The sequence below is a fragment of the Delphinus delphis genome, chromosome 17, assembly GCF_949987515.2.
Source record: "Delphinus delphis chromosome 17, mDelDel1.2, whole genome shotgun sequence".
NCBI lineage: Eukaryota > Metazoa > Chordata > Mammalia > Artiodactyla > Delphinidae > Delphinus > Delphinus delphis.
This window is the reverse complement of record NC_082699.1, coordinates 14614995-14628669: the sequence shown is the minus strand read 5'-3', so window position 1 is coordinate 14628669 and position 13675 is coordinate 14614995. Positions and strand designations below refer to the sequence as shown.

Genomic DNA, 13675 nt, shown 5'->3' with positions numbered 1-13675 from the left:
TCCCGAATCACAAAGCTGCAACCTCCAGTTTACAGACTTATTTGGACCGCAGCACAGGATGGGAGGTGAAAATCTGATCTAAGGTCAAATAATCTACAAACTGGGGACTAAAACTCAGCCCCTTGCATCACAATTGCCCCAGCCAGGACTCTCCTCTCATTCTAAATATCTCTCTTTTCTTCATTGACTGAGCTGGTTGTACCAAGGAACTAAAAAATCCCTCCAAATGCTCTGCTTCCAACCGGCCCACACGTCAAAGGGAACAATGAAGACATTTGGTCCCTGCAGGTACTGTGACCACGGTAGCACCACCGGCGGGGTTCCCGGATGTGAGGTTCCTGAATGTGGCTTCACGTTTCTCAGTAAGGAGAAGGTTCTGAGACAAGGCTTCTCCAACGTTAAAAATCACCTGGAGCCCATGTTAAATCCTAGACTTCTGGGTCCACCCTGAGATGCTGATTTAATCAGTAAGACCCGGGAAGGACCAGAGAATTTGCATTTCTAACAAGCTCCCTGAGGATGCTGGCGCGGCCCCTCCCCCACTCCTGGAGACCTATTCGAGGCCAGACACGGAACCAGCGAAGCCTCGAGCTGGAACAGACTTTAGTGGGTGCTTCATTTTAAGTGATCTAAGTGGCTCAGACCGCTTCCGAGGCTGTAAGGTGGGCAGAGAGGAAGAGGAAACACCGATTTCATACTTTTACTCTCACGGATTTTCTACTTTACGCCCACTTCTAAGTGCTTCCCGTGTAGCAACTGATCGAACCCGGACAATAGCCTTCCATAGCAGGTGTTTCTATTTATTATTCTCACATCAAGGATGATAAAGCTGAGGAGCAGAAGGGTTAAACAACGTGCTTAGGGCCACACAGACCCTAAGCAGTAGAGCCCGGATGCAAAGGCGGGCAGTCTGCTCAGGGACCACGCTCTTAAGCTGCGTCTAGGCTGAGTCCCGGCTGTGACCCTGACGTTCTCAAGACTGAGACACAGAAATGATGTCTGCTTGGAGTCAGGCTATGTCTCATTTTCTGTAATCTCATATCTCGCTTCATCCGGCCTCTTAGGGGAGATGCTAACAGACACTGAAGCCTGTCTCCTGCCCTCTTAGGGGCTGAAGTGATTAAAGTAGCCCGAGCCCAGGTCGAGGTGAGTGGGCTGCAGGCGTGTCTGTCTTCAGAAGCCGACAGTCACACTGGTGTTCACTGCTGCCTCTGATCTCGGATTCCCTGCGTAGACACAGATGATGGAGCACAGGAATCATATACCTCTTCCCTCTGCCGCGTCGCTGCACTCCAACAAGGTAAGCAAAAACTCCTTCTTCTCTTTTATGGCTGTGCAGTGATTCATGTTAGCCAACAACACTGCCTCATCCTGCTTCTACAACCAGTACGATTGCACCATTGATATTTCATTGGGAAACTACCAAACACTATTCTGCAAAAAGCAACTCATAATTCTGCATCTCCAGCTGGAGAGCAGTGGCTGGGACCATGTCTTGTCCTATCGCTGGAAGGACTCAGTTTTGTTTTAAGCTGAAGCTCCCCACTTCTTTGGGTTTCAGGCCTTTGGTGCCTAAAATGCAAATCGTGTTGATTCTTAGTTATCGGAACAATTAGTTCATAGGCATGACATGAAGCTTAAGGCTAGAGAATCATACCAAGATTCCCACAGCGGGGCTTAGGAGGGTGAGCACGAGAAGAGAAAGAGCCCTGGATGTGGACTTGGGGGGAAACACCTGGGTGTTTGTCACAGATGAGCTTGAACTTGAACAAGCCCTTTACCCTCTTTTTTCTCAGATGTAAAATGCAGCTAATAATAGCTCCTTGGACTAGTTAGCAGGGCTGTCGAGCAAATGGCATGAGCGACGATTTTAATTTGTGATCACCTCAGCCCCAACGTGTTTCCTTTACTCTTGCATTTTCCATCTCCCTATCTGTAATCACATCTGAATTCCAAAGCTAAGGTAAGAATACAGAGGTTGCGATAGACTGAACTTTCGTGTCCTTCCAAAATGTATAGGTTGAAACCTAACACCCAAGGTGATGGTATTAGGAGGTGGGGTTTTGGGAGGTGATTAGGTCATGAGGGTGGAGCCCTCATGAATGGGATCAGCCCCTCATAAAAGGGGCCACAGAGGGTTCCCTTGCCCCTTTCTCCATGTGAGGACACAGTGACAAGACAGCCACCTATGAACCAGGAAGTGGGTCCTCACCACACACCGAATCTCCTGGAGCCTCGATCTTGGACTTTTCAGCTTCCAGAGCTGTGAGAAGTAATTACCTGATAAACATCTGTTGTTTAGAAGTCACTAAGCCACCCAGTCTATGGTATTTGGTTAGAGCAGTCGTCACGGACTGAGACAGAGGTCAACTGCTTTGTCAACGCTTCAAGACATAAAATGTTAATGCTGGCTTAGAGACATCAGTTCCCCTCCACCCATCACACATCCGTTCCCCTCCACCCATCACACACTGTTCCCCATGCCCCTCTTAAGCAAGAAGCCTGACTTCATTATCATTTAAAATTGTCCTGGGAGGTGGAAGCCTGACAGGGATGTTATGAAGTGACCGTAATTAAGTCCAGTAGCTGGCACGGGGGCACTGCTGACTGGGCTGGCTTGAGGACAGGGAAGGTCCAGGCCACAGCTGAATCTTGGGGCTGCCAAGAAAAGCTGTCCCAGCACCAGAGCTCCAGGCTGGAACTGGGGACTTCTGCCATTCGCTCTTGCAGGGGTGGGGATGCTCGGACAGCTCAGCGGTGACCGAGACACTGCTCGGTGTCAGGAGAAGTGGCACTCTTTGGGAATCCGGCAAGATCCGCCAGGTTTGCAATTCTGGTGGAGTTAAAAATCAAGGCTCCACGAATGGTCCTTTGAGGGGGTATGTGCTAGGTTCCTGGGAGTAGACAGAGCCATAGCCAGGAATTTAAATCATTCTACAGGCTTCAACTCATGTATTCCCAAATCACGTGTGTGAAAAAAGGTCACAAGGGAGAAAATGTCCCACTAATTGGAATGACTTTACCAAAACCACACAGAGAGCCTGGATTACTTCACGAACATGTTAAACTTTACAACAAAGCTTTGCCTTTCCTGATTCAAATATCTTAGCGTTTGATTATTCAATATTTCATACTATCAAGCGTTAACATTTTCATCGAGGCTGTTCATCATGTCCAGAAAAACTCACAAAACCAGAAATTCAATAATAAATGTTGTCATCGTCATCCTTTAAGGAAGTCCCAGATATGCGGCATTCACGCACACCTGGCTTCACAGAGCGACACACCTCCGTGTGAATCGCAACAATTCACGGTTTGATGAATGACAACGACAAGCAAACACAACTCATTAACTGTGCAGGGTTGTTTCTGGACGCCATTGTTTTATGATGGGGTAAGGTTAATGATTTAAATATGTAAATGACCTGTGCTGAAGCACACCCCTGCTATTTTCCTGTGCCAACAGTTAAGTGTGGAACCTTAAACAGTGATAGTTCCCATATTAAAAATGGCTTTATTGGTCTATTGAAAATTTTAATTCTGAAAGCATTAAAAAGATAACATGATCACACAGTATACCTTTTTCTACCAAAACTGTGAAGTTGGTAGGAAAGAAAAAACAGATGTTTCAGCTAAAACCAGAGGAGGGAAAACAAGCTGGGGGAAGAAGGGACCAAGAAGCAGATAATAAATCTGTCTGGCATGTTTCTAGGTCACTAGGACTCATTATTTTTTCCCCTAAAGAGCTAAAGGCCATTAAAAGTGGGGACTAGTTTTTTAGGGGAATGGAAGTAAAAACGCCTATAGGCTAGACAGAGAAGGTAGGCAGGTACAAGAAAAATCACAGAGCTTTCGTCTTTCCAGTTTTCTACGTTTGATAGAGATGTGAGTATACAGAACTTTCCCCTGACTGTAAGAAAATCGGCAGGATGGGCATGATGGCAAATAACAAGTGATCCTTGGCCTAAGTGTTGGGGAGCAGTGGAGAGTGCTGGGGACCGTGAGGGTCTCGGGAGGACACGCCCCACCTAATGGGGGCAGCTTTGACTCCCCTTCAAGCATTTAACTGATGGCTGCCTCATGGGAATGTAAGCCCTCATTCTTCTGAACTTTCAAGAAAAGTCGGAATCTGGATTTCTTTTCTTTTCATGTCAAATCACCTGATCTTTTAAAATGTTGCCTTGGTTTTAAAAAGTGTGCTGGTCAAGCAAAACACATCTGTGGGCTAGCTCTGGACTGTAGATCCCATTTGTGACCTCTGCTTTAGACAAAGTGTTTCCATGCATTTAAGATTTCTTAATTCTCCTTATGATCTAAGAGAAGCATTGGGTCAGCGTTCCTGAGATGTTAGCACCAGTCCAATATCCTAAGAATTTAAGAAATGCCACATTGAGCCAGATCAATGTTCTAATCAGCTCATTATTTTGTTTCTCAGAGTGGCACCCAGGGACCATTTGGGAAAGATTTAGAGCCTGATCTCTTTGACTCTAGTCTCAGAAAGTTAGGGGAGTCCCACGAGCATTTCTGATTTTCTTCTTTTTGATTTGTAAAATATTTTCAAGTGCAGGGAAACACAGAATAAATGACATGTCTCCTAGCTGTGTCAAAGCTTAGCATTTGATCACAGTTTCTTCAGATACATATTTTCAATTTTAAAATGAAATATGAATACTGCTGATGTACTTGGTTACCACTCCTTCCCCAGATGGTAGCCATCATCCCAAACTTCATGTTAATCATGTCCATTTGTGTTTTTCTAGCTTAAAAAAACCCCATAATTCGAAAATATACACGTACCCCAATGTTCATAGCAGCATTATTTACAATAGCCAAGACATGGAAGCAACCTAAGTGCCCATCAACAGACAACTGAATTAAGAAGATGTGGTACTGGGAATTCCCTGGCAGTCCAGTGGTTAGGACTCCATGCTTTCACTGCGAAGGGCGCAGGTTCAGTCCCTGGTTGGGGAACTAAGATCCCACGAGCCGTGTGGCGTGGCCAAAAACAAAAAATAAAATCAATCATACATTATTTTTAAAAAGGAAGATGTGGTACATATATATACAATGGAATATTCTCAGTCATAAGAAAGAATGAAATAATGCCATTTGCAGCAACATGGATGGACCTAGAGATTATCATACTAAGTGAAGTAAGTCAGACAGAGAAAGACAAATATCATGATATCACTTATACGTGTAATCTCAAATATGATACAAATGATCTTATTTACAAAACAGAAATGGACTCACAGACATAGAAAACAAACATGGTTACCAAAGAGGAAAGGAGGGGGAGGGATAAATTAGGAGTTTGGGATTAACATATACACACTACTATATATAAAATAGATAGGGGCTTCCCTGGTGGCACAGTGGTTGAGAGTCCACCTGCTGATGCAGGGGACATGTGTTCGTGCCCCGGTCCGGGAGGATCCCACGTGCCGCAGAGCAGCTGGGCCCGTGAGCCGTGGCCGCTGAGCCTGCGCGTCCGGAGCCTGTGTTCTGCAACCGGAGAGCCCACAACAGTGAGAGGCCCGTGTACCGCAAAAAAAAAAAAAAAAAAAAAAAAAAAAAAAAAGATAGCTAACAAGGACCTACTGTATAGCACAGGGAACTATACTCAATATTTTGTAATAACCTATAAGGGAAAAGAATCTGAAAAAAATAGATATATATGTATGTATAACTGAATCACTTTGCTGTACAGCTGAAACTAACAGAATATTGTAAACTAACTATGCTTCAATTTTTTTAAAAAAGGTGTAAATCTCCACCCATTCACTTCGCCTAAAAACCTGAACTATTTACGGGTAGAGGCATAACCTGAACCACTTCTCAAGTTGTGGAAAAAGCAAATCCAGAAGTACAGGGACCGCTGGTTAAATTACTTAATCTTTCCATGGATCAAGTGCCCTCCTGGGATAATGATCTCTGTCCTACCCACCCAACTTGGGTGGAATGACAGTAAAATGCAATAATGAGAATAAATGTTCTTTGGAAAAAGATAAAGTGTTATCCATATATGAGGTTCTAGCACTTTTATTAGTAAATGCCTCATGTGTTTCACTCCTTTCACAAAGGACTAGTTTACTTTATTTGTCCTCAAAGTTGAGGGAGGGGCCCCAGTCCTACTTAATAAGAGCTTTCCTTTCCAGCTTGTTTCATAAACTTGGATTACAATCCTTCTTAGCCTTTGTCTTTCCAGACAAAGAGATACAATTATTTTATTCTTTTCCAAAAGGAAAAGTATTCTATTACAATTTTTGTAGCTGTTTTCCTAAGCCTTTTCTCAGTCTGTTATACCCTTCTGGAGGCACAGAAGCCAAAACGCCTGCAGTGTTACAGGTGCAAAAGTTCTGCTTAGGTGAAGATTTATTCAATATTTGGCAAACATAATCACATGTAAGTAAAAAATCAAACCAAAACAAACCATGTCAAAACCACAATTAGAGAACATCTCACACCCATTAGGATGGCTATTATCAAAAAACCAGTCAACAGCAAATATTGTCAAGAATGTGGAGAAACTGGAACCCTTATGTACCGTTGGTGGGAATGGACCATGGTGCAGTCGCTATGAAAACAGTATTGCAGTTCCTCAAAAAATTAAAAATAGAATTACCTATTGATCTAGCAACTCCATTTCTGGGTATATACCCCCAAAGAATTGAAAGCAGCATCTCAAAGAGACATTTATACACCTATGTTCATAGTAGCATTATTCACAATAATCAAAAAGCAGAAGCAACACTAATGTCTAACAAGAGATCAATGTATAGACATAGGGTGGATATACATATAATGGAATATTATTTAACCTTCAAAAGGAAGGAAATTCTGAGACATGCTACAACACAGATGAACAGTGAGGAAGGACATTATGCTAAGTGAAATAAGCCAATCACAAAAAGACAAATACTGTATGATTCCACTTATATGAAGTATGCAGAGCAGTCAAGTTCATAGAGACAGAAAGTAGAATGGTGGTTGCCAAGGGCTGGGGGTTTAGGGAGTTACTGTTTAATAGGTATAGAGTTTTAATTTTATAGAATGAAAAGAGTTTTGGAGATTGGTTGCACAACAATGTGAATGTACTTAACACTATTGAATTGTACACTTGAAAATGGTTAAGAGGAGGACTTCCCTGGTAGCACAGTGGTTAAGAGTCTGCCTGCCAATGCAGAGGAAACGAGTTCGATCCCTGGTCCAGGAAGACCCCACATGCCGCAGAGCAACTAAGCCCGTGTGCCACAACTACTGAGCCTGCGTGTTGCAACTACTGAAGCCCGCGCGCCTAGAGCCCGTGCTCTGCAACAAGAGAAGCCACCGCGATGAGAAGCCTGCCCACTGTAACAAAGAGTAGCCCCCACTCGCCACAACTACAGAAAGCCCGCGCGCAGCAACGAAGATGGAATGCAGCCAAAAGAAAAAAAAATTGGTTAAGATGATTAAAAAAACACAAAAGCCAACTAAAGTCTAGAGCAGTTAAGTGTCAAGAAAGATTATGAGAGCATTACAATCGGCCAGGCGAAAGTCTCCATCAAACTGTACCCACTACCAAGAACAGAATTTTTCTGCTGAGAAAAGAAGTCTTCTCTAAATTTGTATCCATGGTTCACAGTGGTTCATCATTAACTTGTTCTGCCAGTAGGATAACAAGACCCATCTTAGCTGTTATCTCGGAACCTAGCGCGTGACCATGTACTTACAGGTTGTTTTAGGAAGGGCTCAATAAATATTTGTTGAAGGACGGATTGAGGGAAGGAATCATGGTTAAATGTGTAGCTGTGGAGACCCAGACCTAATACAGGTCCTGAGTTTACCATTTCCTAGCTCATCACAGCCTATGCAACTTCTCTAAGCCTCATTTATCTTAAGTATAAACTGAAGAGAGTAATAGTAACCACTTCATAGAGCGACTGTGATGATTAAATGAGTGAATGCTTAGCCTGGTATCTGGGTAGGAAATCAAGGAAGGAAGTAAAGGCAAGGCAAACATGTAGGAAAGAGCTGGGTTGATTGAACCTGGCCGACGACTCTTCACCATTATATCCATGGGCTTCCACTAGAAGCCAGTGTTTAATAACTGCTTAATAAATATCTACTGAATGAATTCATTAACTATAGGATAAGGATGAAATTTTGAACTCTTAAAAATACACTGATCAAACAATTCCTTAATTAATTAATTAATTTATTTATTTTTTTTGCAGTACACGGGCCTCTCACTGTTGTGGCCTCTCCCACCGCGGAGCACAGGCTCCGGACGCGCAGGCTCAGCGGCCATGGCTCACGGGCCCAGCCGCTCTGCGGCACGTGGGATCCTCCCGAACCCGGGCACGAACCCGTGTCCCCTGCATCGGCAGGCGGACTCTCAACCACTGCGCCACCAGGGAAGCCCTCCTTAATTTATTTTAAAGACAAGGGTTGTATATTGAAGAGGTAGATCATGACGGATACTTGCATTCATTTCTGGGAACGTGTTAGCCTTTTCAGGCCCCTGTGGGTCCATTTCCAGTTTACTGAGCACCTACTAGATTCCCAGCACAGTCCCAGCATCAGGACTACAACATAAATAGAACACTACCCTGCCCTCTAGTTGCTCTCAGTTAAGTGGAAGAGACAGGTATGGAAGCACATGGTGGATTTAGGGTCATACGCTGGAGGCAGGTCCAAGGTGGTGCAAAGGAAAGTTCCCTCCACCCTGCTGGACAGCAGGATCGTTTTGGTAAAGGAAGACCCCCCAAGGGGAAGGCATCTGGACTGGGTCACGAAGAATAGGTAGGGCTTTGCCAGGTGGAATAATGGGGAAAGGGCAGAGGGGATGAGATGTACAAAGGCATGAAATATAGGTGAGGGAGATGAAACCACCAGACACCTTCAGGGAAGTGTAAGTTGTTTCCATGGAGCACAGAGCAAAAGTGAGGGAAAGGGAAATAGCCTTACAGAAATAGGTAAGGACGGATGCCCGGCGCTCATCAGCCTGCAGAGGGCAGGGGCTTCACCGTCTTGGTAAAGGAACCCGGTGGAGGGTTTTAAGCAGCAGAGACCTGATCAGATACTTGCAGGAAATGAAGAATAGGTAGGAGGGGCCAAGACTAGAGGGCACAGATCACGTGACCAGCCAGTTAGGGAAAAACTGGGAGAGAAGAGAATGGCTTCATTGAAAAGGATGGATATGAGAGATGTTAAGGGAAGTGAATTCAAAGGTCTTCACTTTACTTGCCCTGTAGGTGAATGAAAACTTAAACCACCAGCCACATACATACTAAAGTCATACCTGCAAGACTTTTCATTTTGGTATGATGCCTGAAAATTCTTGCTTAAGCAATTAAGTGAGAGGGACTTCCCTGGTGGCGCAGTGGTTGAGACTCTGCGCTCCCAATACAGGGGGCCAGGGTTCAATCCCTGCTCAGGGAACTAGATCCCACATGCATGCCGCAACTAAGAGTTCACGTGCCACAACTAAGGAGCCCGCCAGCTGCAACTAAGACCCGGCGTAACCAAATAATAAAAATTTAAAAATAAGCAGTTAAGTGAGAGACAACAGACTCTGCAAGTCACCTCCAATAATCATTACCTCTGCTGGCTTTTAGTGCCTTTGTTTCCAGCTGAACCCAAAGAGTTGACTTTTTGGGATTCCAGGGTTTGGTTTCCAGTTGGAAATCAAAGTCCCTATCCCTGTGGATCAAATTCCAGCCTGGAGGGGTTTATCCTCAAAGACCCTAGCCAGAGGAGCTCTGGAAAGAAGTCCAGGGTGTTCTGGTAGCTGGAAGTCTAAAAGCTACTAGCAACGGTCAAGTTCAGCATGATGGATAAGCCTAGCTGAGCGATTTCCCGGGAGCAAGGAATTGCGTCCAGGAATGGAAATGAGTGGTGGTGACAACCTGTAAGGGCAAGCTTTTCATTTGTCCTAGGTACCCTAGAAGAACTTGACCCTAAGCTTATGGGCAAGACCATAGGGCTGGGCCATTAAAGAAAGTGAGAAGGTGAGAAAGCAAATCAGGTGATACAGAAGCTCAGCTGCAACGCCAGATGTTGGCAGGCTTTCTAAGTGCTCTAGAATTAACCCAGGTGAGCGAATTCTGCAGAAAAGCATCCTGTCTAGGGTGGTAGCAGTGAATTACTACCGGGAGGATGTGCAGAATACTGTAACTTTCAATTCCCTAACAATCACAAGCTGTGAATAAAGGAATCACCTTAATAATAATGACCATCGATAAGTTTTTTTTTTTTTTTTAAGGCTTCGGACGCGCAGGCTCAGCGGCCATGGCTCACGGGCCCAGCCGCTCTGCGGCATGTGGGATTTTCCCGGACTGGGGCACGAACCCGTGTCCCCTGCATCGGCAGGCGGACTCTCAACCACTGTGCCACCAGGGAAGCCCCGACAAGTTCTTTTTGTATCCACCTATGCTCATATGCGGGGCAGAGAATTACAGTCATAATCTCATACTCTTTGAAACAAATTTGCCCAAATATTTTGAAAAGTTCTGGACCAAGAGTTTTCCAAGGCGCACGATCCAACCCTTGACTTCTACAGTTTCGTGCTTCCTCTCGCCTGCCATCTTCCCATCCTCCCAGCCCACATCCAGCTTCAAAACCTTAAGATCAGAAGAGTCAAGTTGAAACACAAACCAAATGCTTTCTCATTTAATACGAGTACATTTTATAACCTAGGGTGTTGGTTCAGGTACTACCATTATGTGTCAAACCCCCAAAAGTTAACTGACTCTTACTGATAATGCAAGCCAGCAAATCATTTGAGCGAAAGAGACCAACAAGCGACAAACCCAGTGCTCACCCAACTCCACGTCTTGATCATCAGTGAGCACGAGAATGATGTTGGGTCGGATGTTTTTCCGCTCCTGCTGTATCCGGCCTCTGAACCGCGGGGATCTGATGGTTGAACCGAGGCTCCCCAGTAGCTGTGTGCCCAGCATAGCCAAAACCAGAGCACAGCAAGAATACTTCATTGTGCTTGGTCCAATGTCACAAAACGGACAAAATGTCTGTCTTCTGGTTCCTGCAGCTCTGGGCAGTCAGAGAGAAAGGGAGAGCGAGAGATGAAAATGAAATCCAAACCCCAGACACAGTTGCAGAAAAAGGACTACAACTCAGCGAGAACTGACACAAAAACTGGCAGAGAAAGGTCTGTCCATGAGTCAGAAGCGGCAAACCCTACCAGGCATCAGGTCGTTTTTTTAAGTGCTTGATTATTTTGCAAATTCACTTTTGTCCTTTATTCTCATTCCAACTTTTCCGATTTCAAAATTCATTGCCAAAATAGAATTTCCAACACAGAGCTCGGATGTAAAAGCTTTCTGACAAGAGCTAATACCTTGAATTAGGTATCCTGGTTGAATAATCAACTGCTATACTCAGAGGTATTCAGGACATCTGCAGATGGGGTCCTGGAAGGGGGAGAAAAAATACGAAAGGAAACGTCAGTCAAGGATTTTGACAGAGTTTTGGTCTGAAACAGTCTCTTGAAACAGCATAAATATATATGTATAGATATGATTTATATATTATATTTATATATAAGTATAATAAATAGAAATGTAATATATAAATCATATCTATACAAATATATTGATATAATTTTTAAAATCTGTACTCCAAAAGGGAGAGACAGAAGGAAACAACATTCAGAACTGCTAACCAATGACATGAATACTATCTTCATTTCATAATCATAAATATGGTGATCTGGGTATCATCCCTGCTCACACTTTAATAGTACTTTAAACATCCCCAAGAAAACAAATGACTGATAAGGAAGAACCAGCAGTGCCTGTGAAACCACAGTGCACTGGAGTGTTTGCATCTGGGGAGCGTTAACTCACCTGCGTACGATATTGAGTACTTATCAAGCAGAATGAAACGCAAAGCTGTCATATGTCATCTGCATGAAGTCACTCACTGCCCAGGAGAGCTCTTTTTGCTGACAAAGACTTCATAGTGAGGGGCTGGGAGGACAACCTTTCCCAGCCTCCAAAAAGCTCCTAACTGTGCTTCATCAATCACCGGGGGAAGGGATGCTTCCTCCCGGCTGGGCTGGTCCCTCAGCCCAGCCCTCATCCCCAGCGCATCGGCGCCTAAGGGGACACAGCCCTCCTCCGACTGTGAGCACCAGCTTCACTACTGTTCAGAGCCGGTGCAGCGCCGCTAGCACTGAGGTTTGGCTTTGCCGCAGCAGATCTCAACCTGCAAAGCAACATGACTGATGGGCTCTGAGGCTGGAGGTTAGAGGCGACCTTTCCACCTTAAAAAAAAACCAAATCAAATCAAATCTGGAGGGGAACACTGTGAAATCTTTGCAAATCTGCACAGGAGACTTTGGAAAGGGTTGGAAAAATGCCCCTTTCACTTTAGAACGCTAACCTGCTGAAAGCTGGTCTCTTGGACTTCCGAAAGATAGCAAAGGGCTCATTAAAAAAACCCCAAAAAACACCATCTTTCTCTTGAATGTCATGAGGGAGCATCTGTATGGGAATTTTGACTGCCCTAAAATTAATCAGAGAGCAGCCCGCTCCAGCAGCCACTCTGTCGCCACACACCTGAGGGTCTGTATTTTGATGCTCAACAATAAACGGGTATCAGATAAGTAAGCATCACGGATGAAGTGTGAGGACTGCAAAGCAGAAGGAAAGGGACTCCATCGCTTCCTTCCGCGCCTTAAATTCTGGAGGGTGACGTGGGGCAGGAAAGAAGAATGAAGAAAGACTGTGTACCGTTTCCCCCTGCCATCCACATTATTGTGTTTTACACAAACACACACGCCCCTATTATTTTAAACTTTTTGAGCTGTTTTGTAAACAGTTCTAATGCTTTTTACTTTGCAGCCTGTAATTACTCTTTGGGAGGGAAGAAGGGAGGGGGAGAGAGAGAGAGAGAAGGACTCAGTAAGAACTAGATTTTAAAACAAAAATCCAGCATCTGCAGCGAGGCAGTCCTGACCACGTGATCTGCAGAGCAAAAAGCAAGCCACCTCCGACTGATCCTGTGGCTTGAGAAAGTCAATATGTATGGTTTGGCGTGTGGTTTTGTTTTTTGTTTGGTAATAACTCGGCGTTATTTCAGCGATCGCGGTGCCTTCTGAACGCTGAAAGCCCGCAATTGTTCTGCCTTGACTGTTGGGTTTCTGGGCATTTGTTTTAAATCATGAGAAAACTGATACAAGCATGAAAGGATGGGAAAGCAAAAGAAATGAGTGAAACAATGGCCTTCTCCCACAGAGCGTGCGTTAACCTAAGAGTTAAATACAGAAATTTCTTAGGGGGTGTTGGTCCTTGAAGCAGCAAAACTTTGCCCACCTCTCAAAGCCGGTGACGTTGTGTGAAGAGAGAGTCCGCAGGGTTTCTTGCATCCGCTATGGTTTAAACTAACCTCTGCTGACAATGGTGACCCAGAAAATACAGTCAGACTCACTGTATGGAGCGAACAGCAGCGCTTGGTTTGAATAATCAGTCACACACGCAACTGAAAATTCTTGACTATCAAGATGCTGGTAACATTCCCTGGAACCCAATCAGTGTTCTGGGTTATTCTTTTCTTTCTCGTTATTTACTTTACTTCTTCCTTTAGGAAAAAGAAAATTAGCTTTAGTGGTACCTTGTATAAACTACATTGAAAATCATTTCCTAATAAAGAAAAGGGACAGCAGAGAAGA

At 44.4% G+C, this 13675-nt stretch overlaps 1 protein-coding gene across 1 annotated transcript in view; it reads right to left on the bottom strand.

The window, feature by feature from the left end:
• SULF1 (sulfatase 1) overlaps positions 1–13427 on the bottom strand; it is a 77332-nt gene extending 63905 nt beyond the window's left edge. Inside the window, exons 1-3 of the mRNA XM_059994741.1 lie at positions 13320–13427; positions 11342–11414; positions 10805–11034 (exon numbers count right to left, since the gene is read on the bottom strand). Of these exons, the coding sequence (XP_059850724.1) occupies positions 10805–10976 (172 nt within the window). The 5' untranslated portion in view covers positions 10977–11034; positions 11342–11414; positions 13320–13427. The remainder of the gene's footprint in view (positions 1–10804; positions 11035–11341; positions 11415–13319) is intronic.
• Between the last annotated feature and the right edge of the window lie 248 nt (positions 13428–13675).